At 48.3% G+C, this 25,346-nt stretch overlaps 1 protein-coding gene across 1 annotated transcript; it reads left to right on the forward strand.

Annotated features, from left to right (window-relative positions):
- Positions 1-1,334: 1,334 nt before the first annotated feature.
- LOC103700229 (4-coumarate--CoA ligase-like 4) lies at positions 1,335-25,346 on the forward strand. Its single transcript, XM_039126860.3, has 5 exons — positions 1,335-2,686; positions 24,411-24,556; positions 24,647-24,714; positions 24,833-24,935; positions 25,003-25,346. The coding sequence occupies exons 1-5, from the start codon at positions 1,462-1,464 to the stop codon at positions 25,114-25,116; spliced, it is 1,656 nt and encodes a 551-aa protein (XP_038982788.3). The 5' UTR covers positions 1,335-1,461; the 3' UTR covers positions 25,117-25,346.

The following is a 25,346-nucleotide window of genomic DNA, read 5'->3' on the forward strand; positions in this document are numbered from 1 at the left end:
AAGGATGTAGCCTGCTCCTATATCTCTCAAATAAACAGTTACATATTAATGTTTGAAAAAAATGAAACTAATAAAAAAATGGTTGCATAAATCAAAGGTGAATACATAAAACTATATTTCTCTACTCCTCTCGAAAAAAGCTACCATCTCAGTGAATGTAAGTCATCCTATAAAAATTGGAGAAAGAGGCACAGAGGTGGAGTTTTGAAGTCCACCTTGTTTTAGACTGCCAAGCGTGCAGCAGATGGAGACTATCTTGATGTAACGGATGAGCCGAAAAGACTATTGCAAGGAGCATGTAAGGGCTTCACAGATGCAAACCCAAGGAAATATGTTAGCGTTTTTTTCAGTCCATTTCCACATATGCGAAACATTCAATGGTTACATAGTACAAGCAAGGGAAAAGCCAATAGGTTAGATGGTTGAAGACATACGAAGGGCATTAATGTCTGGATGGAAAGATATTGAAAAGTGGCATGGGAGTATTCACCCTTGCATTCAAGAGAAGATTGAGAAAAATAAGCCAGAGATAGATGGTGTGAGGCAATTTACAATGGTGATAAACTATGAACTTGGAGTGAACTTGGTTGATAGGAGTTGTGCATGCAATGAATGGAACCTGAGAGGTATACCATGCAGTCATGCCGTATCTGCAATATGGCATAAGAATGATATTATCCAATAATATACCAGCAAGGTAGAGGCCATAATGGCAGCACCCTTTTTTTTTTGGTGAAAAAGCAGCACCCTTTTCCTATGACTCTCCCCGTCCCTCCTCGTCCGGAGAATTTCCTTCCGTGCGACGTCCATCCTAATACCACACGGAGACGGCCGGCGGGCTCGCTAGAGAGCGGCATGCGTCAATATTTGGCAGTCGTGCATGCGGCGGAACCCTCGGAACACCCGGAGAAAGCACGTGATTTGCTGCTGTGCGCCACATTCAGAGGCCATGAAAGCAAGTACACCTTGAGAGAATTATCTAGGTAATTGATTTTAAGAGGATGGCCATCCGGTGAGACTCGCAGATTAATCAAAAAAATAAAATTCTTCGGAGCAGCACATGTTTTTTAAAAAATAAATAGAGCTGCAAATTGAATTGCTTTTTTTTGTGGCTCAGTATTTTGGTGAGTTTATTTGGACGAGAATTGCTGATTTTTTTTCTTTCCTTGTAGCTTTTTTTTTTCTTTTTTTTTTTTTTAATATGAGGGCCATATAAAATACTGATTTTATCGGAGGAAAAAAAAAACGCCGGCACGAGCAGGAAAAGCGACATTCAGCGTACTATGGCCGCCAGTGGACTCTTCTTTAACGTGCTAGTATAGGTGCTTTGCGTCTTTAATCCAATGAGATGTAGACCCAGCACCAACATTAAATTCCAAAACCCAGCACCAAACTCTGAACCGCTCTCCCTTTCCCACCCCACTGCCGGAGAAACGAGAGGGAAATTAACAGCTTCCGGCGATGGCACAACGAACGGACGGATTACCGGTGGACCCTCGGAGCGGCTTCTGCCCCTCCAACTCCATCTTCTACAGTAAGCGCAAGCCCGTCCCCCTCCCCTCCGACCCCCACCTCGACGTCACCACCTTCCTCTCCTCCCGCCGCCACTCAGGCACCACCGCCCTCATCGACGCCGCCTCCGGCCGCCGCGTCTCCTACCCCGCCCTCTGGCGCTCCGTCGCCGCCCTCGCCTCCGGCCTCTCCTCCCACCTCTCCGTCCGCAAGGGCCACGTCGTCCTCCTCCTCTCCCCCAACTCCATCCACTTCCCCGTCGTCTCCCTCGCCGTCATGTCCCTCGGCGCCGTCCTCACCACCACCAACCCACTAAACACCCAGCAAGAAATCGCCAAGCAAATCTCCGGCTGCGACCCGATCCTGGCTTTCGCCACCCGCGCCCTCGTCGGAAAACTCCCCCGCGACCGCGATTTCCCCATCGTCCTCCTCGAGGACCGCCGGATCGCCGGTGACGATGTCCGCATCCGCTACACGATCGAGGAACTGAAGGCGATGGAGCCCGATCTCCGGCGCCGGCGGGAGCTGGTGAGCCAGGACGACACGGCGACGCTCTTGTACTCCTCTGGGACCACCGGGACCAGCAAAGGCGTGGTGGCGACCCACCGGAATCTGATCTCGATGGTCCAGATCATCCTCAGCCGGTTGAAACTGGAGGAGGGCGGTGGCGAGCCGGAGACGTTCATCTGCACCGTCCCCATGTTCCACGTCTACGGCCTGGCGCTGTTCGCGACGGGGCTGCTGGGATCGGGATCGAAGGTGGTGATTTTGTCGAGATACGAGATGGGGGAGATGATCCGGGCGATCAGGGAGTACGGGGTGACGTATCTGCCGCTGGTACCGCCGATCCTGGTGGCGATGGGGAAACAGGCGGCGCCGCTGCCGTTGGGGCGGCTCCGGCGGGTGATGTGCGGCGGCGCGCCGCTGGGGAGGGAGGTGATCGAGAGGTTCCGGGAGAAGTATCCGGCGCTGGAGATTTTGCAAGGGTATGGACTGACGGAGAGCACTGGGATCGCCGCGTCCACGGACTCGGCAGAGGAGACCCGGCGGTACGGAACGGCGGGGCTGCTGACGTCCAACACGGAGGCCAGGATCGTGGATCCAGAGACCGGTGCGTCCTTAGCGGTCAATTGCACGGGGGAGCTCTGGATCCGGGGTCCCTACGTCATGAAAGGTCAGGGGAACGCCCATCTCCCATTTATTTTTTAAGTGCGGGAAAAGAAAGAGAGATAATACGATTAAAAAAAAGCACTTTTTGTTTAGTTAGAATGTTTTTACAAAAAAAAAAAATAAATTAGAGAGGGCATACAAAAGCTACTTAAAAATAAAGTTTTTTTTTATCAAAAGTATCTTAAAGCCATCAAAACCATATATATATATATATATATATATATATATATATATATATATATATATATATATATATATATATATATATATATATATATATATATATATATATATATATATATATATATATATATATATATATATATATATAAAAGGTCTTCTTTTTTATTAAAGCTATAATACATATTTCATACAACTTTTCTGAAAATGTAGATACTCAACCAAACATATTTCACTTTGAAATATATCACTTTTTCACAATCAACCAAACATACCAAAAATATTTTTTTAGGTATCATATTTTTAGGAATTATCTTCCTAGAAAAAATATTCTAGTGAGGACAAATTTTGTCCATGAACAAAATGAGTCCTTACTTTTTTTAAAAAAATATTTCTAGCCTTGATTGCAAATGTGATTTAGGCCCTGTTTTTTTTTTTTTTTTGGTAAAAACGGCTACTCATTCAAATAGATCTAACATGAGTACAACCCGCCATGTCCGAAGAAATAAAAGACAACAAAGGAGAAGGAGCGTCTATATTAGACGTCCACAACACATCCCCGGAATGCCGGGCCACAAAAGAGGCGACCCAGTCGGCGGCCCTGTTCGCCTCTCTAAACACATGACCCATCTGGAAACCGGCCATCATCTGAGCCATCCTCCGAGTCTCCCGAATCAGAGGGTGACCGTCACCGTATCTGTCCATCCCCCGGATCCAATCGATCACCACCGCAGAGTCTCCCTCGAGGAACACTCGCTCGGCTCCAAGGACCTGCCTGGCATAGGATAAGCCCTCCCAAGCAGCCCGCAGCTCCGCACCAACAACTGTAATCCCAGGAGTCCGACGCCCACCTGCAGCCACCAACCTACCACCGTGATCCCTGATCACAAAGCCGACCCCTCCAGTCAACCCGTCTAGTGACCTACTGCCATCAAAATTTATTTTGAGATAGCCAAGGGGTGGGGGTACCCAAGAGACAGTAACGAAAAGGGGCGCTGAAACAGCGTAAGAAGTACCCCAGGTGTCCCTGACCATCCCAGAAGAAATCTCAGTGGCAGCCGCCATAACCTCCCCCGCATGTCGTGCCGCTCTGTCCACCACCGTCCTCGGAGACTCCCGCCTCCCCTCAAATATGCCTGCGTTCCTATCCAACCAAATGTGATAAGACAGGTACGCCCTCCGTATACCCTCCGCCGCCAGCCTGGGCCTACACATGGACTCTCTCAACATCCGCAACAGATCCTGAATCGAGACTGCCGCATCAAACAAGGGGACCGAAGAACACTGCCATATCTGTCGAGCTCTAGGGCACAGCAGGAGAACATGCTCAATGGTCTCCACTATATCACCACACGCCTCGCAAAACTGCGATACCCCCATCCCACGCCGAACAAGCAAACTCCTAGTCGGGAGACATCCCCAAGCCACCTTCCAGATGAAAAGTGCCACCCGTGGATGAATCCGTAATCTCCATATCCATCCTCCCACGATCTGTCGCGCTGGCGTCCTGCAGAACAACGCAGAAAGATCCCTGGCCCTCACCCGCGACCGCCCCGTCGGAGTCCAGAGCAGCCTGTCTGACGACCCTCCAGAGGGAATAGGCAAGGCCAGAATCAACTCCGCCAACTGCTCACCAAACACCTCCCTGATCATCCCCACCCTCCAATGGCTCCCCTCAGCATCCAGCAGATCCCTCACCCTGCACCCAGCTAATCTCGCAGAGTCCACCATGGTCGGCAAACGACATAACGGCCAATCGGTCACCCAGCTGTCCTCCAGCACATCTATCGAGCGCCCATCACCAATCACCCATCTCATCTCCGGAAGCACCACCATAGCCCTGGCACACATCACACGCCATATCGGAGAGTGGTGACGCTCCACCCGCCCTCGAGGCACCAAGACACCATATTTGGCCCTCATCAGTGAGGACCACATGCTCTCTGGCTCAAGCACAAATCTGACAACATGCCTCGCCGCTAACACCTCCCGTCTCGTCAACAAGGACTGCACTCCCAGCCCCCCTGCACTGGTCGGCTGGCATACACTCTCCCAAGCCACCAAGTGGATCCCGCCTCTGCCGCTCCTCCTCCCCCAGATAAACTCCCTGAATAACTGCTCAAGGGACCTCAAGACTGCCACCGGAATATCGACGTGGGATAGAAGATAGATAGGAACAGATGAAAGTACAGAGCGCACCAGAATGATCCTCCCCATCATAGACAGTGAATGAGACTGCCATCCCTCCAGCCTGCATCTGACTCTAGTCACAAGGGACACACAATCCCTAACCCTCAGACGTCGTCCACATAAAGGCACCCCCAGATAGGACATCAGGCCCCTCTGCTCGCCCACACCTAGAACCTCCAGTATAGATAGCTTCAGCGCCCCACGCGTCTTCGGGCTAAAGATCACAGAAGACTTGTCCAAATTGACCAGTTGCCCGGAAAGAGCACAGTAATCCCGAAGGGTCTGAACTATAGCTCGAGCCGACTGCCTCGAGGACCTGGCTAAAAGCAAGCAATCGTCAGCAAATAGCAAATGGGAAATCGCCACCGCTCCCTCCACCGGTCTGTAAGCCTCCATCTCCTGACTCGACACTGCCTGCCGCAATAATCGAGACAACGCATCTGCACAGATAATAAACAACAGAGGAGAGAGGGGACAGCCCTGACGCAAACCCCCAGAAGACGCAAAGAAACGGGAGGGCGTACCGTTCACCCAAATAGCAAAGGAGGGCACCCTGATACAGCCCATCGCCCACCTGATCCAAGTCTCATGTATCCCAAACATCCGTAGGGACTGCTGCACAAAGTCCCACCTCATCCTATCATAAGCCCTCTCCAGATTTAGGCCCTGTTTGATATTACTTTTGGTGGTAGAGTTTTTGGAGCTTTTAGAAGTAGAACTTTCGAAAAGTACAACTTTTGAAAGTAGAGTTTTTAGAAAAAGCTACTTGTTGTTTGGTAATTATATTCTAAAGTATCGTGAAGCTATAACATATATTTGGTAATCAAAATGAGAAAGTGCTTTTGGTATGATAAAATGACAACAAAAAATATTACATAATATTGCATAATAGAGTACAATATAATATAATATTACATATAATTATATATTAAATTATTATTATTTTATTATTATAATATATTATTGAATACTATAGCATAATAATATAACATAATATGATATGATAGGATATAATAATGTATTATTAATAGTACAATATTAATACAATGTAACATAATATTATCTAATATTATGATAATTATGACATAATATATAATGCAATATTATAATATAATATGACAAATATAATATAATGGATTAGAATCTAATCCAATAATAGATGATAATATAATAGATTATTTGAATATATTATAATATAATGGAATATAATATGATGAAATAAAATCTAATATATTACCTTGTTATATATTATTAATACTATATTATAATATTATTATAATAACAATATATTATATTATAATTATGTATTACTACAATAATATATTATATTATTTATAATGTAATAATATAATATAACATAATTTTTTATAATATAATATAATATTATATTAGTTTATTATTATAGTATATTATATTGTATTATATTATATTATATTATATTTATAGTATAATAATATATTATAATATGATATGATAATATAAGATATAATCTTACTATTTGTTGGTGTGTATTTTAGCTATTAAAACCAAAATAACTTTCTGACATTGGCTAGAAGGCACTTTTGGAGAGAAGTTCCAAAATAAAGTTTTTTCTAAATAGACGTTTTCAGTTTTTTAACAAAATCAAAACTGCTTTTCAATTTTTTACCAAATACTACTATACTTTTCAAAAATACTTTTGGAAGATCAGAAAATACTTTTTAGCCTGCCAAAAGCATTGCTAGACGTGGCCTTAGGCCCCATTTGGAGGTGCTATTGGCAGTAGAGCTTTTGAAAGTATAACTTTCTAAAGTAGAGCTTTTATAAAAAGTTGTTTGCTGTTTGGTAACTATATTTCTAAAATGTTGTACTACTTTAACACGTGTTTGGTAAACAAACCGAGAAAGTACTTTTGGTATGATAAAATAACCATAAAAAACATTACATAGTATTATACAACAGAGCATAATAAAATATAATATATATTAATACATAAATATATGATATACTATAATATTACTGTAATGTAATATAATATTATTATAATATAGTAATATAATATTATATACTATAGTATAATAATTTAATATAATATTAAATTATTTAAATAACATATCAATATATTATGATATAATATAATATAATATTATATTTATAGTATAATATAATAATGAAGATATGGTTGTTTAGGATGGTGACCATCGGTTGGAGTTGTCACTACCAACTCCGGCTCAGCAGCGCTCTATTTTGGTGAGTTACTTTCTCGAATTTGCCGAAATCCCATCTTTCTCCGCTTCTCGCCCTCTGCGTCGCTTTCCCTCTTGGATCAACATTGTAAAATGTGATATTCTTATATTCGGGGCTACCCTCTCAGCTTCTTCTCTTTTTTTTAAACTTTTCTCTTAGTTTCCTTCTTGGATCTTTGTTAGAATGGAAAGATCCTCTACCGGATCACTCCTCTTTACCCAAATTGGAGTACTTCTCTTGTGTCTGTCTGTTTCACCTTCTCTTGCGGAGACAAGAGAGAAATTGGATAAAATCACACTGAAATCTGCTAATCTGGATTTTCTTGCAATTTGCTATTCTTAATAGCAAAAGATTTTTTTTAAAAATGGAAATATACAAAATAATTTTTGCCCTATTTAAAATAGGCAAGTGGAAGAAGAAATCTTTTTCTCTTCTAAAATTACAGAGGGATTCAAAAGAATTTTTTTTAAAAAAACAAAAAAAATCTCTTCAATAACAAAAGAGAGGAACCAAAGAAAAGGTTTTTTTATAAACATAAAATTGCATCGGAGAATTTTTTTGCTGAAAAAAATCCAATTTTTATCCAAAAAGAGGAAAAGAAGGCTTATTTTTTTTTTTGGCTTATTTAACATGGTTTCTCTATTTTTTGACTAGAAAATATCATGGTTTTTCTTTTATTTTATTCCAAAAACAGCAAGAATAAGTGTGGATGTTAGCATGCTTGTAGGTCGCGGTCAGATTATGCAATTGCCTGGAGACTCCAGAGAGGTCAGAAAGAAAAATGGAGGGGACTCTCAGGTCTCTGAGCATTGCATTCCCCACTGACCCTCTTCCGTCAACCATGGGTCTGTGGAAGTTACCTGGGTCATGTCCAATTAACATCTCCTGTCATAAGGGGATGTTTGGTATGAGATGATCATCTCATGATCAAGAATGATATAGGTGAAAGTGATGAGATCACTATATTTAGTTGCACCATGGTGATTCTATGTTGCAATGATCCCAAATAACCCCTACCTCTTAAATTACCGTACGACCCAGCAATAAGATGGTCATTATTGAGTCGGAAATCCTAGATCACTCCAGGATTGTGATCTTGGGCTAAAAGTTGAGGATAAAAATGCCCCTTAATCTATCAAAAAAATAGTATATCAATATATTATATCAATATATTTTATTATATAAATATTATATATAATATTTATGATATATGATATTATAATATGTTATTAATCATATTATTATACTTTATATTTATATAATAAAAGTATTTAATAACTTACTTTTTTTTGCCTTATTTTCCTAATCAAAATAATTATTAGTATTTGTTGCTGGAAATTGGACCCGGGGGCCACCGTGAAGCCGGGGAAGAAGGAGCTCCGCTGCTGCAGGGGGCGGACGGTGGTGCGCCGGCTGGCTGCGTCCTCCGCCGGGGGGCGTGGGAGCGTCCGAAGAGGGGTGGTGCGTCCAGTCCTATCCTGTCCTGCAAAAAAGCCGGTGGCCGGGCTCCCCGGCGCCGGCCCTCCGATGCCTAAGTCAGAGGGGGCAAGTATGTGGAGAGAGCAGGGGAGAGAGTATGTGGAGAAGACAAAAAGAATCTCGTGTTCAATTGTGTCTGTGCTGTTTTCTTCCTTTTTCCCCCGGTCTAGGAGGGTTCTCTCCAGCTCCGGGTTTTTTTCTCTGGTTTTTGGTCCTCTCTCCCTTTTCCCTCCAGGTTTCCTTTTATAGGAGGATTTTTGTTACCTGGGAGGTGACAGGAGGTTTGTCCTGTTTTGTAATAATTGGGCACCATGTGGCCCATTAATGGCGTAATGGAGAACGGGACCGGATCAGACCGGAATCAGGGAGTTGTCACGGTCGATCGGACCTGTTGGAGTGGTTGAACCGCCGGCTGCGGTGGGCCTGGGGTCCGTAGATGGTAAGTGCATTTATTACCGAATGAACCGGCGGTCAGGGAGAGCCATACGTTCTGATGGTTCAGTGATCCGGAGATCATCTTGGGCCGTGTTCATTAAATGCCTGAGTGCATCGGGGACTTGAGGGAGTCTCATGCATTAATGGCAGGTCGTGCCGAACGCCTGAGGAGATCTTATGCCTTGATGGCTTGGAGATAGTGGCAGGTCGCAAGCCGTAGGAGTTGTCAAGTCCCTTGGACTTAGGCGGAGGTTGAACATTTGGTCAAGGCATCGGCTCGGCGAGGGTGCCGAGCCGAGCTGATCGCCCAATGGGGCGCCCTGTGGCGGGGCTGCTTTGAGTACTCCTGGTCGGCGCCCTTTAGGCGAGCACCTTCTAGCAGAGCGCCTCGGCGCTGTCTTTGGTCGGCACTTTCTAACCGAGCAGCTTATTTTGGTTGGGCACCTCTTGGCGCGCACTCTGGTCGGCGCCTTCTAGTCGAGCGCCTTCCTGGTCGGCATCCTTTGGCCGAGCAGCTTTCTGGTCGGCGCTCTTTAGCCGAGCGCCTTTCCGGTCGGCGCTCTCTAGCCGAGCGCCTCCGTGGCGGAATGACTTGGGGTTTTTCCCCCAACACTACCCCCCGACTTCCGAGTTCCAGTTGGTTACCAGCTGGAGCGTGGGAAGTAGCTTTAGTTGGGGCATTACGGATTCCAAAAATTTTAATTTGTTGCGCGTTTTGAATTATCGAGCGCTTTGAGGTGCCTTTAATAGGCGGCGTCTCTCTTTTCCCGAAGAGTCTCATTATTGGGGCACTTTTTGCGAAGCGTCCTCGCGTCGTGGGCTCATGATGGGGCCGCACGATCTTCGATTGCGGACGCCTTTCCGCACGATCCGATGGGGCGCTTCGATGTTCGAAGCGCTAGCCCTAATTAAATGCGTCGTTCTGTCTTTTAGACCGACACGTGTTATCATCTAACCGGGACGCAGCGTTTTCTTCGCTGATCCGGGCCGTTGGGGAGGTCTATATAAACTCTCCCCCGGCCCCCTGTCCTCTTTCTATTGCTTTCTGCTTCCAGCTTCCTATTCTTCCAGTCTTCCTCAGACCGAAGTCCCTTTTCTCCGGCATCTTTCCCAGGTCCCCCTTCTTTTTGATTTCCCTCTCTTGTAATGGGTTCGTTGCCTAGCGAAGTAGTATCCACCATGAGTGTCCTGGAGGTCGAGATGACCGAAGAGTGGTTTTTCCCTCTTCACGGGTTCCGTTTGGAACCCGCCAGGCGAAGGGATCGGGTAACCGATCCTCCGGTAGGCTGGATCGGAGTGCACTCGGAGTCACTCTGGGCCGGCCTCCGATTTCCTCTTCACGGCTTTGTGAATGAGTTGCTGGCGGTATGCCAGTTGGTTCCGGCGCAACTCACTCCAAACGCTTGGAGGGCAGTGATGGGTTTCCTGTCACTGTGTTTACTACAGGGGATTCCTACCTCTGTCAACGTCTTCCGGTGACTTTTTATTTTCAAGTCGAACCCGGGAGACGGGGAGTGGCTCTACATCGCCCTCCGGGTGGGTCGGCCACTTTTTCATGGTGCCCCCTCATCCATTCATGGTTGGAAGGAGAAATTCTTCTTCCTGGGTTCTAAACGGTCCTGGGGGTTTGACCCCAGGTGGAGGCCGGCCCAACTTAAATCCATCAACAGGCTCCCCCAGCTTTCTCCGCGTGAGCAGGAGATCTTCGATATCATCCGCAGCCTTGGGGACGGGATTTGGCTGAACGGCCTCATTAGCGAGGACGCCCTGGTGAACGTGGGCTTGAGCTCGGCACGTCCTCAGGGTAAGAATAGTTACAGCAACTTCTTATTTCCTTATTGTTCTAATGTTCTAATTTTGCTTATCTTTGCAGACATCGCAAAAATGGTGACCAAGAGCGAAGTCCTTTTCGCCCGCTTCCAGAAGAGGGCGGCCGAACTCTCAGGAGAACCGACCGAGCCGAGGAAGAAAGCAAAGACCTCGGCAAAGACCTCGACGAAGACCTCGACGACCACAACAGTTGAGGCGCACGCCTCTCGCCCCGTGCGCCCTGAGGCTGGTCGGGGAGAGGGCGTGGGCTCTGGCGGAGCCACGACGGCACTTCCATGTCCGGTGCCAATTTCGCAAGTCCCTGGTCGGCGGGAAGCTCCAAATTCTGACCAGGGAGGGAGGACCTCAACAGATCTGGCACTCGCACGCCCCACCTCTACCACGCAGCGGTCCGGTCAGCCGTCTACTCGACCCCAATTCCCCAGCTCTGAGCCGGGGAATAGCCAAGAAGCAACGGGGTTGGCCGCACCCAGGCCAGCTGAGGCCGGTCTGGCGGGTTCTTCGGGTCCTCAGGAGCGGGTGCCTTACGCTCCTGGATGGGCTGTTTTCGAGGGCGACTCCGCCCTCGATAATGCACAAGTGGCGCGCGAAGTTCTTCGGGTCGCGCTGCTCCCGGCCGACCAGGCCAAAATTCGGTCCATGAACTACGGCGAGTTCATGGACTCCGCTATTTGCTCTTCCATCCGAGTAAGTCAACTTTTATCTCTGTGCAAATTTGTGTTTCGGCTTAAAACTGTTTCTCACATGTCCCTCTTGCAGCGCCTCCACGAGACCGAGACGATGATTCACATCATCCGGACTATCGGGACCGGGCCCGAAGGCATCAAAGGGGGCGCGAGGAGGCCGAAACAAAGTTCCTCGCGTCTGAGGCCGAGCAGAAAGTGCTTCAAGCGAAGCTAGGGGCGGCCGAAGACGAGGGTCGGACTCTGGTCGCCGAACTTGAAGAGGAGAAGGGCGCGCACTCTTTGACTATGTCTGAAGTGCGCGCCGCGGAGGCCCGCCGGACGGAGGCCGAATCGTCGCTCGCTATACGCGAGCAGGAGGTGGGGGAGGCTCGAATAAAGGTCCGAGATCTCGAGATCCGTCTACTTGACGTGCAATCTCTGCTCGCGGATCGCGAGAGAGAAATAAAGATTTTGGAGCGGAAGGCCGCCTACCACGAGGCTCGAGAGAAGGAGGCCCGGGAGCAGGCCCAGGACGCCGTCAAGCTCTTCCGCGAATCGGAAGAGTTTCGCGACTTGATGGAAGAGGAAGGCGTCAATGGTCTCATCCAGGGCTTCAAGGACTTCCGCAATCAGTTGCGGCGACTTCTCCCAGATTTCGACCTTAGCCTGCTTCAACCAGGCGCTGGGGTCGAAAACCCAGAAGCGGAGGCGGAGGTAGAGGTTCCAACCTCTGGCGGGACCGACCAGGAGGGTCAAGCTGAAGAAGGCGAGATCGCTCTCGAGGTCACCGAGGCAGCTTCCAAAGCCACCGTGGGGGCCTCGGCCGCAGAAGAGCCAACCATTCCTGAAGTCGCCGGGCCTGAGCCCTTGGTGTAGTTTTCCCCTTTTTCCTATCTTCTTTTTCTTTTTTGTAAGCCGGAGCGGCCTCTATACTTTGTTAAGGCCGGGTCCGAGCTCTTGTACTAGGCCTCCGGGCTTTTTGAAATGAATATTCATTTGTGTGGAAATTCGTCTATTGTAGTTTAAACAAGTTTCTCTGCTCGGATCTGTTTTAGGTTCCGAGGATATGGGCTCTAGGGCCTGAGCTTTTCCCGCCATAGGGTTTTGAGTTAGAGTTTGGCTTGCCGAGCTCCATTGCTCGGTTCTTCGACTAATGGTGTAGCAACGCTTGTGCTTATACCAAGGGTTTGGGCTCGGAACGTTTTTCCGAGCCTAGTCCAGAATTCGACTAAGCCCTAGGGCGGTCGTTAGGACTTGGGACTTCTTAATGCGACGAATTTCGAATCCGAGCCTCGGGTTGCCGGGGCGAACCGGATTCTTTTCTTACAAATGGACTGCATACCCGTCAGCCCGTGACGGGGATTCACCGGACTTGCAACAATGTGTCGGTGTCATGAGCATCCAATAATGGGTAATGTAAAAATATTAAATAAATGGGTACCTTGTACCGTATGCGTCCTTGCGCCGAGGCGACTGAAGATGCTTCTCTGCTCGGACTCCGTTCTTCGAGGACGTCGGCAGAGAAATCCAATAATGCGTAATGTAAAAACATTAAATAAATGGGTACCTTGTACCGTATGCGTCCTTGCGCCGAGGCGACTGAAGACGCTTCTCTGCTCGGACTCCGTTCTTCGAGGACGTCGGCAGAGAAATCCAATAATGCGTAATGTAAAAACATTAAATAAATGGGTACCTTGTACCGTATGCGTCCTTGCGCCGAGGCGACTGAAGACGGTTCTCTGCTCGGACTCCGTTCTTCGAGGACGTCGGCAGAGAAATCCAATAATGCGTAATGTAAAAATATTAAATAAATGGGTACCTTGTACCGTATGCGTCCTTGCGCCGAGGCGACTGAAGACGCTTCTCTGCTCGGACTCCGTTCTTCGAGGACGTCGGCAGAGAAATCCAATAATGGGTAATGTAAAAACATTAAATAAATGGGTACCTTGTACCGTATGCGTCCTTGCGCCGAGGCGACTGAAGACGCTTCTCTGCTCGGACTCCGTTCTTCGAGGACGTCGGCAGAGAAATCCATCGATGAAGGGACGAGCCGAGCTCATTGGTTGAAGCTGGTAAAGAATGAGCCGTGCTCGTTTGGCCAATAAAGACAACATCCCAACATATCGGGGCATCCCGATGAACCGGGGCGTCTCGACGTCTCGAGGCATCCCGGCCGAGGTCGGGGTAGGAGCACGAGCCGAGCTCAACAATCGATGGAGCACGAGCCGAGCTCGTCCGGTCAGAGAGGACCGCTACTCAATAGTCGATGGAGCACGAGCCGAGCTCGTCCAGTCAGAGAGGACCGCTACTCAATAGTCGATGGAGCACGAGCCGAGCTCGTCCGGTCAGAGAGGACCGCTACTCAATAGTCGATGGAGCACGAGCCGAGCTCGTCCGGTCAGAAAGGACCGCTACTCAATAGTCGATGGAGCACGAGCCGAGCTCGTCCGGTCAGAGAGGACCGCTACTCATGTCTCGACGCCTCGAGCTTCCCGGTAACCGGGGCGTCCCGACGTCTCGGGGCATCCTGACCGTGGCCAGGGTAGGAGAACGAGCCGAGCTCGCTGATGGAGAGCGCACCATAAACTCATGGACATCTTCAGGGAGTCCACGCAGGTACTCCATCCCGAGGTATCAGGGCATCCCAACCGTGGTTAGGGAAGAAGAATAAACCTGATGCCATGGGATAATCAAGAAAATTGGTGAGCTCGGAATAAGTCCGCAAACCATCAGTTTATCGTGAAATGAAATTCATAGAGTGAAATTCATAGAATGGAATTTAATGGTTGAATAATGAGGGACCCCTTAGGGTTCTACTAGTGGTACACGCGGAGATTTTCAGAGCTCCAGCTCCGCGGAATGGGAGTCCCATTTAGAGACTCCAATTGATAAGTTCCGGGTCGGCGAATGCGCGTGACTCGGTATGGTCCCTCCCAATTCGGGGCCAGCTTCCCTCGCTCAGTTGGTCGGGAGGTTTCAGCTCTTCTTAGGACAAGGTCTCCTGGTCTGAAAGATTTGACTTTGACCCTGGCGTTGTAGTACTGAGCTGTCTTTCGTTGGTACCTCGCCATACGCACTCGGGCGACCTCCCTTGTTTCCTCGATCAGGTCGAGGTTGCCTCTGAGCTGCGAAGAGTTGGAGCTAGCATCGTGGTGCTCGACTCTTGGAGAGGGGAGCCCAATCTCTAGTGGAATGACGGCCTCCATCCCATATGTCAGGTTGAAGGGAGTCTCGCCGGTGGGGACGCGGAACGTAGTCCGGTAAGCCCACAGGACATTGTATAGGTCTTCGACCCATTGTCCTTTGGATTTGTCGAGCCTATTTTTGAGACCCTGCAAAATAGTACGATTTGTTACCTCGATTTCTCCGTTCGTCTGAGGATGCGCGACCGAGGTGAAGCGGTGGTCAATGCCAAGCTCGGAGCAGAACTCTCTGAAATGGATGTTGTCGAACTGGCGACCGTTGTCAGAGATAAGGATGCGGGGGAGCCCAAATCTGCAAATGATGGATTTCCAAACGAAATTCCGCATCTTCTGCTCGGTGATCCGGGCGAGGGGCTCAGCTTCCACCCACTTAGTGAAGTAGTCGATGGAGACGACCAGGAACTTCCTTTGCCCGGTGGCCAGAGGAAATGGCCCAAGGATGTCAATTCTCCACTGGGCAAAAGGCCAAGGGGAGCTGATAGAAGTCAAAGGAGCCGAGGGCCGGCGCTGAACATTGGCGTTCCTTTGGCACCGGTCGCATCTTTGGACGAAATCCATAGCATCCTTCTGGAGTGTCGGCCAATAATATCCTTGGCGCAGAATTTTATGGGCCAAGGCTCGTCCTCCCAGATGGTTTCCACAAATTCCTTCATGGACTTCGCGCAGGGCATAATTAGCTTCCGTTGGGCGAAGGCATCTGAGAAGGGGAGAGGTGAAGGATTTCCGATAGAGCTTTCCCTCGTATAGTATGTATCGGGTGGCGAGGCGCTTGATTCGGCGAGCCTCTCGTACATCAGCAGGGAGGGTTTCGTCTTGCAGATAGCTGATGAGTTCATCCATCCAGCTTGGCTCGAGCTCGGTGCAGAGGGTCTGCTCGGGCTCGTCTGTGCTGGGCTTTTGGAGATATTCCAGGACTGCCTCTTTGGGAAGCTCGCTCATGCGAGAGGACGCCAGCTTTGATAGCTGGTCGGCCCTGAGATTTTCCGACCTGGCAATATGTTGAATGTGGAAAGAGTCCAAGGTCGAGGCGAGATCCCGTACCTTCTGGAGATACTTCTGCATGGTCGGGTCTCTAGCTTCGAAGTCGCCCACAATTTGGTTGACGACGAGCTGAGAATCACTGAAGGCCTTCAAGTCCTTCACTCCTAGCTCTTTGGCTAGCTTAAGCCCAGCGACGAGCGCTTCATACTCCGCCATATTATTGGAAGCAGGAAACTCGAGGCGCAAGGCCTGCTCGGCGACCACCCCCTCCGGGCTGGTGAGAATAAATCCTGCTCCACTACCCCCCGAGTTTGAAGAGCCATCGACATGTAGAGTCCATGTCAAACTTGGGGTCTGTTCCAACGGTGGCTCAGGTTCAGGCTCGACCTCATCTGGTATGGTGCACTCGGCTATAAAGTCTGCGAGTGCTTGTGCTTTGATCGCCGGTCTGGGCCGGTACTCAATGTCGAATTCCCCAAGCTCAATGGCCCATTTAGTGATCCGACCCGCACGATCTGATCTCTGCAGGATCTGCTTGATCGGCTGGTCAGTCAGCACAGCCACTGTGTGAGCTTGGTAGTAGGGTCGGAGCCTCCGAGCTGAGATGACCAAAGCGTAGGCGGTCTTCTCAAGCTTGGAGTATCGGGTCTCAGCATCCCTTAAGACCCGGCTGGTGTAGTACACCGGTTTCTGAAGTTTCCCCTCCTCTCGGACCAGGACCGAGCTTACTGCTACAGGGGAGACAGCTAAATACAAGTAGAGGAGCTCACCCTGTTGAGGCTTCGTGAGTAGGGGAGGGGAAGCCAGCAAGTGCTTGAGCTCTTCAAAAGATTGCTGGCACTCGTCCGACCACAAAAAGTTCTTCGGCTTCTTGAGGGCTGCAAAGAATGGAAGGCAGCGCTCGGCTGAGCGGAAGATAAACCTCCCGAGGGCTGCCACTCGGCCCGTGAGCCGCTGTACCTCCTTGACCGTCCTGGGAGGCGTCATCCTTTGGAGGGCTCGGATCTTCTCTGGATTGGCCTCGATTCCTCGTTGTGTAATGATGAAGCCGAGGAATTTGCCGGAGGTGACCCCGAATGCACATTTAGCTGGGTTGAGCTTCATCTGGTACTTTCGGAGTGTGGAGAATGCTTCATTGAGGTCGGCTATGTGGTCTTGCGCCGCCTTGCTTTTCACCAGCATATCATCCACGTAGACCTCCATGTTTCGGCCTATTTGGTCTTTGAAGATCCGGCTGACCAGCCTTTGATAAGTCGCCCCGGCATTTTTTAGACCGAATGGCATCACTTTGTAGCAGTAGGTTCCCCCGTCGGTGATGAAGGCTGTTTTTTCCTCGTCTTCTGGCGCCATGCGGATCTGGTTATATCCGAAAAAGGCGTCCATGAATGCCAGCAGCTCGTGACCCGAGGTGGAGTCCACGAGCTGGTCAATGCTGGGAAGTGGAAAGCTGTCCTTCGGGCAGGCTTTATTCAGGTCGGTGTAGTCCACGCACATACGCCACTTTCCGCTAGCTTTTTTGACGAGGACCACATTGGCGAGCCATTCCGGGTAGGATATCTCCCGGATGAAACCGGCTTCAAGGAGCTTGCCGACCTCCTCGGCTGCTGCTCGTTGTCGTTCAGGGGCGGCACCTCGCTTCTTTTGCCGCACGGGCTTGCAGGTCGGCTTCACCTGAAGCCGGTGGACCATGACCTCCGGGTCTATCCCCGGCATATCTACAGGCGACCAGGCGAAGACATCCATATTGTCCCGTAGGAAGTCGACGAGGCGACTCCTCTCGTTTTCGCCAAGGCCAGAGCCGATCTGCACGGTTAGCTCGGGAAAGTTCTCTCGTAAGGGAACTTGAATTAACAACTCACCAGGCTCTACCCGCTCTTTCTGGGGGTTGACCCGTGCCTCCATAACTTCAGTTGAGGGCTGGTCAGTCGTTGGGGCGGGCACCTCGGCTGGTCGACTTGCCTCGTGGGTCGCTAGGTAGCATCGCCTTGCCACCATTTGGTCCCCTCGGACTTCACCGACTCCCTGGCTGGTGGGGAATCGCATCAGCAGGTGGTGAGTTGAGACCGCTGCTCGGAGGGCGTTGAGTCCTGGCCTTCCAAGGATGGCGTTGTAAACCGAGGGCAGGCGTATCACAAGGAAGCTCATACCCACGGTACTTTCACGAGGGGCGAGCCCGGCTGTGACCAGAAGGTCGATCTCGCCCTCTACTGGGACTGAATCCCCAGTGAATCCAACTAGCGGAGCATTCATCCTCCGTAGCTGTTCTTTTGTCATCCCCATTTTACAATAAGCATCAAAATACAAAACATTCGCCGAGCTTCCATTATCAACCAGGATGCGTTTTACATCAAATTTATTTATGATCATGGAGATGACCATGGCATCATCATGGGGAGTTTCGACTCCCTCTAGATCGTCATCTGAGAAGGAGATGGCTTCAGAGGTGCGCGGGCGCTTCGAGGAGGCTCCTTCCCCTGAGGCTTCCCCAGCCGAGGTCCCTCCTCGGATAGTGTTGATGACGCCGGCGATGGGCCTGTTGGCATTAGAACCTTCAGGCTGTGCTGCTCCTTCGGCTGGCTTCTTTCCTTCACGCCGGCCTTGTACAAACCGATCGAGCACCCCTCGGCGAATGAGTGCTTCGATCTCATTTCGGAGCTGATAACAATCCTCGGTATCATGGCCGTGATCCCGGTGAAAACGGCAATACTTCCGGAGATCACGCCGGATTCTGGTGTCTGGCTTTGGAGGGGGGAGCCGGATGCAATCCCGACTCTCAATCTCCATGAGGATTTCAGCCCGAGGAGCATTGAGGGGAGTATACTCTTCATACCTCCCTTCAGGTGCACGGGCCTGCAGTGGGAACCTCGGGCGGAGTGACCTCTGCTGCGGCGGTCCTCTCAACCGGGGTGGACTTTTCGGGCGGGGCGGATTCTTAGCTCGTCGTGGAGACGGGCTTCTGGGTCGGCTGCGTTCCTCACGGCGCCTCTTCTTGGGGTTCTGCTCGGTCCCGCCCCGCCTGACGGCCACGGCTTCCTCAGCCTTGGCATACTTCCGGGCTCGAGCGAACATTTCTGTAAGGTCTGCTGGGAAATTCTTCTCAATCGAGAAGAGGAATTTGTAGGACCGGGCTCCAGTCTTCAGCGCCGACATGGCGATTGACTGGTCAAGCTCCCGGACTTCCCATGTTGCGGCGGTGAACCGGTCCAAGTATTCCTTGAAGGATTCTCCCTCCTTTTGTTTGATATCAAGGAGGGAGTCAGATGTCCGCCGCTGGGGCTGGCTGGCGGCAAAGTTGCCAGCAAATTGTCTGCCGAGCTGCTCAAAGGAAGAGACAGTACTCGGCTTCAGCCCGGTAAACCAAAGCCGGGCTGGTCCTCGGAGTGTCGCCGGAAAAGCCTTGCACATCATGGCTTCCGAGGCTCCTTGTAGGGCCATTAAGACCCGATAACTCTCCAGGTGGTCAAAGGGATCTGCCTTGCCGTTGTAAGGCTCCACCTGGGGCATCTTGAACCGGAGGGGAACCGGTTCATCTTCAATCTCCTGGGAGAAGGGCGACTTCGTATTGAACTCGAAGTCGCCGTTACGTCCCGATTTTCTCCCGTGGAGTGCCTGGATTTGGCGCTCCAGCTTTTCGACCTTCTTGTCGAGTTCATCATTCTGGAGGATCGCTACAGCGGTTCCTCCGGGTGCAGGTTGCCCTGGAACCGACTCAGCTTCTGAAGGCTGTGGCCAGCCTCCGTGATTTCTGACTGGGTGCTCTCTCCAGAGGGAGGCCTGGACTTGAAAGTCCTGACCTCGAAGAGGAAGCCCGCTTGTAGGGGGCTCCGGTTGAACTGAAGCCGGGGGAGGCGGTGCTGCTGGGATGCCCCTGGGTTGCAAACTTTGGACGGCGGTAGCCAACGCCTGCACTTGCTGCACCAGGGCATCAAATTGTTCCGGTTGAACTTGAGGTGCTGGCTCAACCGGGGGTGGTGAGTTCCGAACGGAACATTCTGGGCTTGGTGGAGGACGTCGAGAGGCGTTGGAAGCCCCTTTGCTTCTTAGCTTCATGGTAGCGAACTCGGGCCCTTCCTCTAGCGCCAACTGTTGCTGGAAATTGGACCCGGGGGCCACCGTGAAGCCGGGGAAGAAGGAGCTCCGCTGCTGCAGGGGGCGGACGGTGGTGCGCCGGCTGGCTGCGTCCTCCGCCGGGGGGCGTGGGAGCGTCCGAAGAGGGGTGGTGCGTCCAGTCCTGTCCTGTCCTGCAAAAAAGCCGGTGGCCGGGCTCCCCGGCGCCGGCCCTCCGATGCCTAAGTCAGAGGGGGCAAGTATGTGGAGAGAGCAGGGGAGAGAGTATGTGGAGAAGACAAAAAGAATCTCGTGTTCAATTGTGTCTGTGCTGTTTTCTTCCTTTTTCCCCCGGTCTAGGAGGGTTCTCTCCAGCTCCGGGTTTTTTTCTCTGGTTTTTGGTCCTCTCTCCCTTTTCCCTCCAAGTTTCCTTTTATAGGAGGATTTTTGTTACCTGGGAGGTGACAGGAGGTTTGTCCTGTTTTGTAATAATTGGGCACCATGTGGCCCATTAATGGCGTAATGGAGAACGGGACCGGATCAGACCGGAATCAGGGAGTTGTCACGGTCGATCGGACCTGTTGGAGTGGTTGAACCGCCGGCTGCGGTGGGCCTGGGGTCCGTAGATGGTAAGTGCATTTATTACCGAATGAACCGGCGGTCAGGGAGAGCCATACGTTCTGATGGTTCAGTGATCCGGAGATCGTCTTGGGCCGTGTTCATTAAATGCCTGAGTGCATCGGGGACTTGAGGGAGTCTCATGCATTAATGGCAGGTCGTGCCGAACGCCTGAGGAGATCTTATGCCTTGATGGCTTGGAGATAGTGGCAGGTCGCAAGCCGTAGGAGTTGTCAAGTCCCTTGGACTTTAGGCGGAGGTTGAACATTTGGTCAAGGCATCGGCTCGGCGAGGGTGCCGAGCCGAGCTGATCGCCCAATGGGGCGCCCTGTGGCGGGGCTGCTTTGAGTACTCCTGGTCGGCGCCCTTTAGGCGAGCACCTTCTAGCAGAGCGCCTCGGCGCTGTCTTTGGTCGGCACTTTCTAACCGAGCAGCTTATTTTGATTGGGCACCTCTTGGCGCGCACTCTGGTCGGCGCCTTCTAGTCGAGCGCCTTCCTGGTCGGCATCCTTTGGCCGAGCAGCTTTCTGGTCGGCGCTCTTTGGCCGAGCGCCTTTCCGGTCGGCGCTCTCTAGCCGAGCGCCTCCGTGGCGGAATGACTTGGGGTTTTTCCCCCAACAGTATTAAAAATATATTATAAGTATAAATAAAAATATTAATTCTATAATAATAATTAATATATCTTATTGGATTGATGATTTATAAGAATAATAAATAAATTTTTATAGAATATATTAATAATTAATAATATGTTTTTATGAAATATATCAAGGATAATTTTGATATTATATAATGAGTGATCTTGGATTTTTATACAATACTAAATAAGTTACTCGTAGATATCTAAAAATCTTTAATTAGTAGAACATAGCATACCAAATGTGATGATTTTAAATCATTAAAAATTAAACTATCCTGAAAATAAGAATCACCTGTGATTGGGTTATCAAACGCTACCTAAGTGAGACGTACAAGGGCTATGAGGAGGTATTAAACTTGGTCCCTTCCCTCCTCATCTAAACATGGACGTCTAACCTAAAAGAGGGATATCAAGCTGCATACAATAGAGATTCTGACCTTTGCTTTCTTCCCCTTAATAGAAATTTGACACATGCACCATGGCAAGTCGAGGCAAAATTTCTTCTCTTTTTCTTAATCCTATGAATTTGAAGAGCCTTGGGCGATTTTTTTTTTAGTCAAACAAAGAAAGGTTGATGGCAGGGTTTTGGCCACATATTATCGGATGGTTTTAGATCATGCCATGTGTCATAGTTTTTCCAATAGAGACCATGCATGAAGAAAGACCATGCATGGAGTCTGTTAATTCTATAACTTAAAAAATAAAAAAAAAATTATGCGCCAATAGAAACTATGCATGAAGAAAGGCCGTCGAATCATCTTTCTTCCTCGTTAAGTGATACATACTCATCGACTTTCTGATACATACCATAAGCTTTTTTGATATACACCTAGTAAAAATCCAATACAAACCTCTAGGTAAATTGATATATAGTTTCTACATTGCGATGTTCACCAGCACAAAGTATATGGGCTAGTCAATACACACTTAGCAATATAGTCATTCAATATCCTAATACGCACCTCTAGGTAAATCGTTATATAATCCAAAATATAATGCTCATCAGTATATATTATATGGCCAAGTGATACACAGTTGTCGGCTTCCCGATACATACTATAAGCATTTCTAATACACACCTAGTAGCAACCCAATACATATCTTCAAGTAAATTGATATAGAGTTTGCAAAACATAGTATTCATGAGTACACACTACACGGTCAGGTGATACACATCTAATAAAATAGTCATCTAAAGTTTCAATACATATCTTTAGATAAATCGACATATAGTTTTAAGAAGGATAGAATAAAAAGACTCGGACGGAGATGGAAGCCCTTATGGATTGAAAAAATGGCTTGACGAGGAAGAGGATACAAGAAGAGGCTTGACGAGGAAAAAAAAAGATGTAGATGGTCTTTCTTTACGGATGATATCTCTTGGCATATATAATTTTCTTTTCTTTGTTTTAAATTAAGTAGGAATCCCTTTATCTCTATTGAGCTTTTGGATTTCTCTTTTAAGATCTATGCAAGAGAAGATGCGTCGAAGAAAAGCCACGTCCCATAATGTTTTCTATGGTGCCCTCATGATTTTTGTTCCTGAGAGAGGCTAGACGGGATCACCAACCGTAGCATCCACCCGGAGAGGTAAGAAGGTTTTTTTTTTTGCCAACCATACCAGGCAAAAAGGCCTGATCAAATTTATTTCTTTATTTATTTTCTACTCAAGCGAATGGGACACCAGCACGTGACAATCATGCGGACATGGCCACCTGATCAATGCCATATGTATGCTGATAATACCACTCGGAGGCTAATGAGGTTTCAACACGTGCGCCGAACAGGGAATAGTCTACCGGATGAACGCCACGTATAAAAGTGATTTTTTTATTTAAACAGAGAGACGTGCGCCTAACAGGGAATAGTTTCTTGTTTTGTTCCAAACAACGTGCGGAACGGATCGTGATAAACGGCCAAATGCGGCAAGATCCGAGTGGCGACCAACATTCGGAGCCGACGTGCGGCCTTGTGGACAAGAACCACGCGCAGTCGTTGGGACTATATGGATTCCCCGACAGCGCGTGGAATCCTCCGAACATTGGAACTGTGGATTCCCCGGCAGCGCGTGGAATCCTCCGAACGTTGGGACTATGTGGATTCCCCGACAGCGCGTGGAATCCTCCGAACGTTGGAACTGTGGATTCCCCAGTAGCGCGTGGAATCCTCCGAACGTTGGGACTATGTGGATTCCCCGGCAGCGCGTGGATTCCTCGAAACGTTGGGAGGATTCATGAAAGACCGTCTGCATCCACTTTCTTCCTCGTCAAACCTCACCATTTATCCTCTTTGTCGTTAAGCCATCTTTCCCTTTTATGATATCTTCCTTCTCCTCTTGAGTCTCTTTCTTCTCTTTCAAATCTTCCTTTTTTTTTTAGGATCTTTGCACCTAAGAGTTTATGGAATCTAAAAAATAATATATATACAATTTCTTATGTTAGACAAAACAAAAAAATTGTGTACTAATACTGATAAAAATCTAAGAAAACTATGAATTGATTTATCCAAAGATATGTATTTGCTTACTAAATGACTAATTTATTGGCTGTATATCATCTAGCCATGTGTGTCTTGGTAAAAAGTATGTTCTAGAAACTATATATCGATTTATTTGGAGATATGTATTGGATCTCTACTCAGTGTGTACCAAAAAAGTTTACAGTATGTATCAAAAACTCGACGAGTATGTACCATTTGGTTATAAAGTACTGATAAATATGATGATCTGAAAACTATGTATTAATTTACTTAGAGGTAGGTATTAGGTTGCTAAATAACTATTTGTTAAGCATGTATTCTCTAGCCGTGTACCGTATCCTGATAAGCACTATATTCTAGAATTTGTGTATTGATTAACCTAAATGTATATATTGGCTTACTAGACTAATTTGCTTGGTGTGTATTATCTGCCCATATAGTATGTATCAATAAAAGTATATTTTGAAAATATTGGCAAGAGGAGTCTCTGATTTTTGATTTTTTTTTTAATAGTTACTAAAGAAAATATAATAAAATTGGCAACCCGGCCCATACTTTCTTCGTTGGTGCTCACCCCCATTTGATTTTTGTTTCTAAAGCTTCACTTTATTGTAGTATAGATTGCAACCATACCAAATGCCTGGAATTAATTGTTTATACTGAATCTTAAAAAATGTAGATTGTTCTTCATGTTGATGATGAGCTCCTGATAATTTTTCTAATGAAATGTCGGTTTTGCCCATGTCTAATAATTAGGTTATTTCAAGAATCCAGAGGCGACGCGCGCCACATTGGACTCAGAGGGGTGGCTGAGGACGGGAGATATTTGCTACATTGATGAGGACGGTTTTCTCTTCGTGGTGGACCGACTCAAGGAGCTCATCAAATACAAGGGCTACCAGGTAGGCTCCATCCATATATGTATCTAAACTTATAATGGTATCCATTTGAGACGTCTGATCCTAATTGGACGGTGGTTAATTCTCATGTAGGTGGCCCCTGCAGAGTTGGAGGCACTGTTGCTGACCCACCCTGAGATCACGGATGCCGCCGTGATCCCGTAATCACCCCTCTCTCTCTCTCTCTCCCTCTAAAATCCCATCGTACACTCACCGGTGGTTAATCAGCACCGTGCAATCCCTGCACCTAATCTAATCGAAACGCAAATTTTGATGCAGGTTTCCGGACAGGGAAGTGGGTCAGTTCCCCATGGCATACGTGGTGAGAAAGGCTGGGAGCCAATTCTCGGAGGCTGGAGTGATGGAGTTCGTGGCAAAGCAGGTGAGCCCATGGATTGAGAGCCATTAATGGCGGCGTTCTTAGTTCTTACCAAGTGTGATATTTTCAGGTGGCTCCTTACAAGAGGATTCGGAAGGTGGCGTTCATATCAGCCATTCCCAAGAATCCATCCGGGAAGATATTAAGGAAGGATCTCATCAAGCTTGCCACTTCCAAGCTTTGATGCCTATTTTTTCTGAGAGCACGTTGTTGTACGTTCTGTGGGAGAAGAAGACGACATGAGCGAGCGGCAGCCGTATTAGATGGCTATCCAACCTGAAGGATCCATTATAAAAAAAATAAGAGAATAAAGCTTGCAAACTAATTATTAAGTTCCTATGTAGTCTAAAATATGTATCTAAACAATGGCATAAAAAGTTTGATAAAAATATCTTTCTTTGCTTTCTCCATCAA

The sequence above is a fragment of the Phoenix dactylifera genome, chromosome 6 (genome assembly GCF_051530095.1).
Source record: "Phoenix dactylifera cultivar Ajwa chromosome 6, Ajwa_hap1_PhDact_Kaust_v1.1, whole genome shotgun sequence".
In the NCBI taxonomy this organism is placed as follows: domain Eukaryota; kingdom Viridiplantae; phylum Streptophyta; class Magnoliopsida; order Arecales; family Arecaceae; genus Phoenix; species Phoenix dactylifera.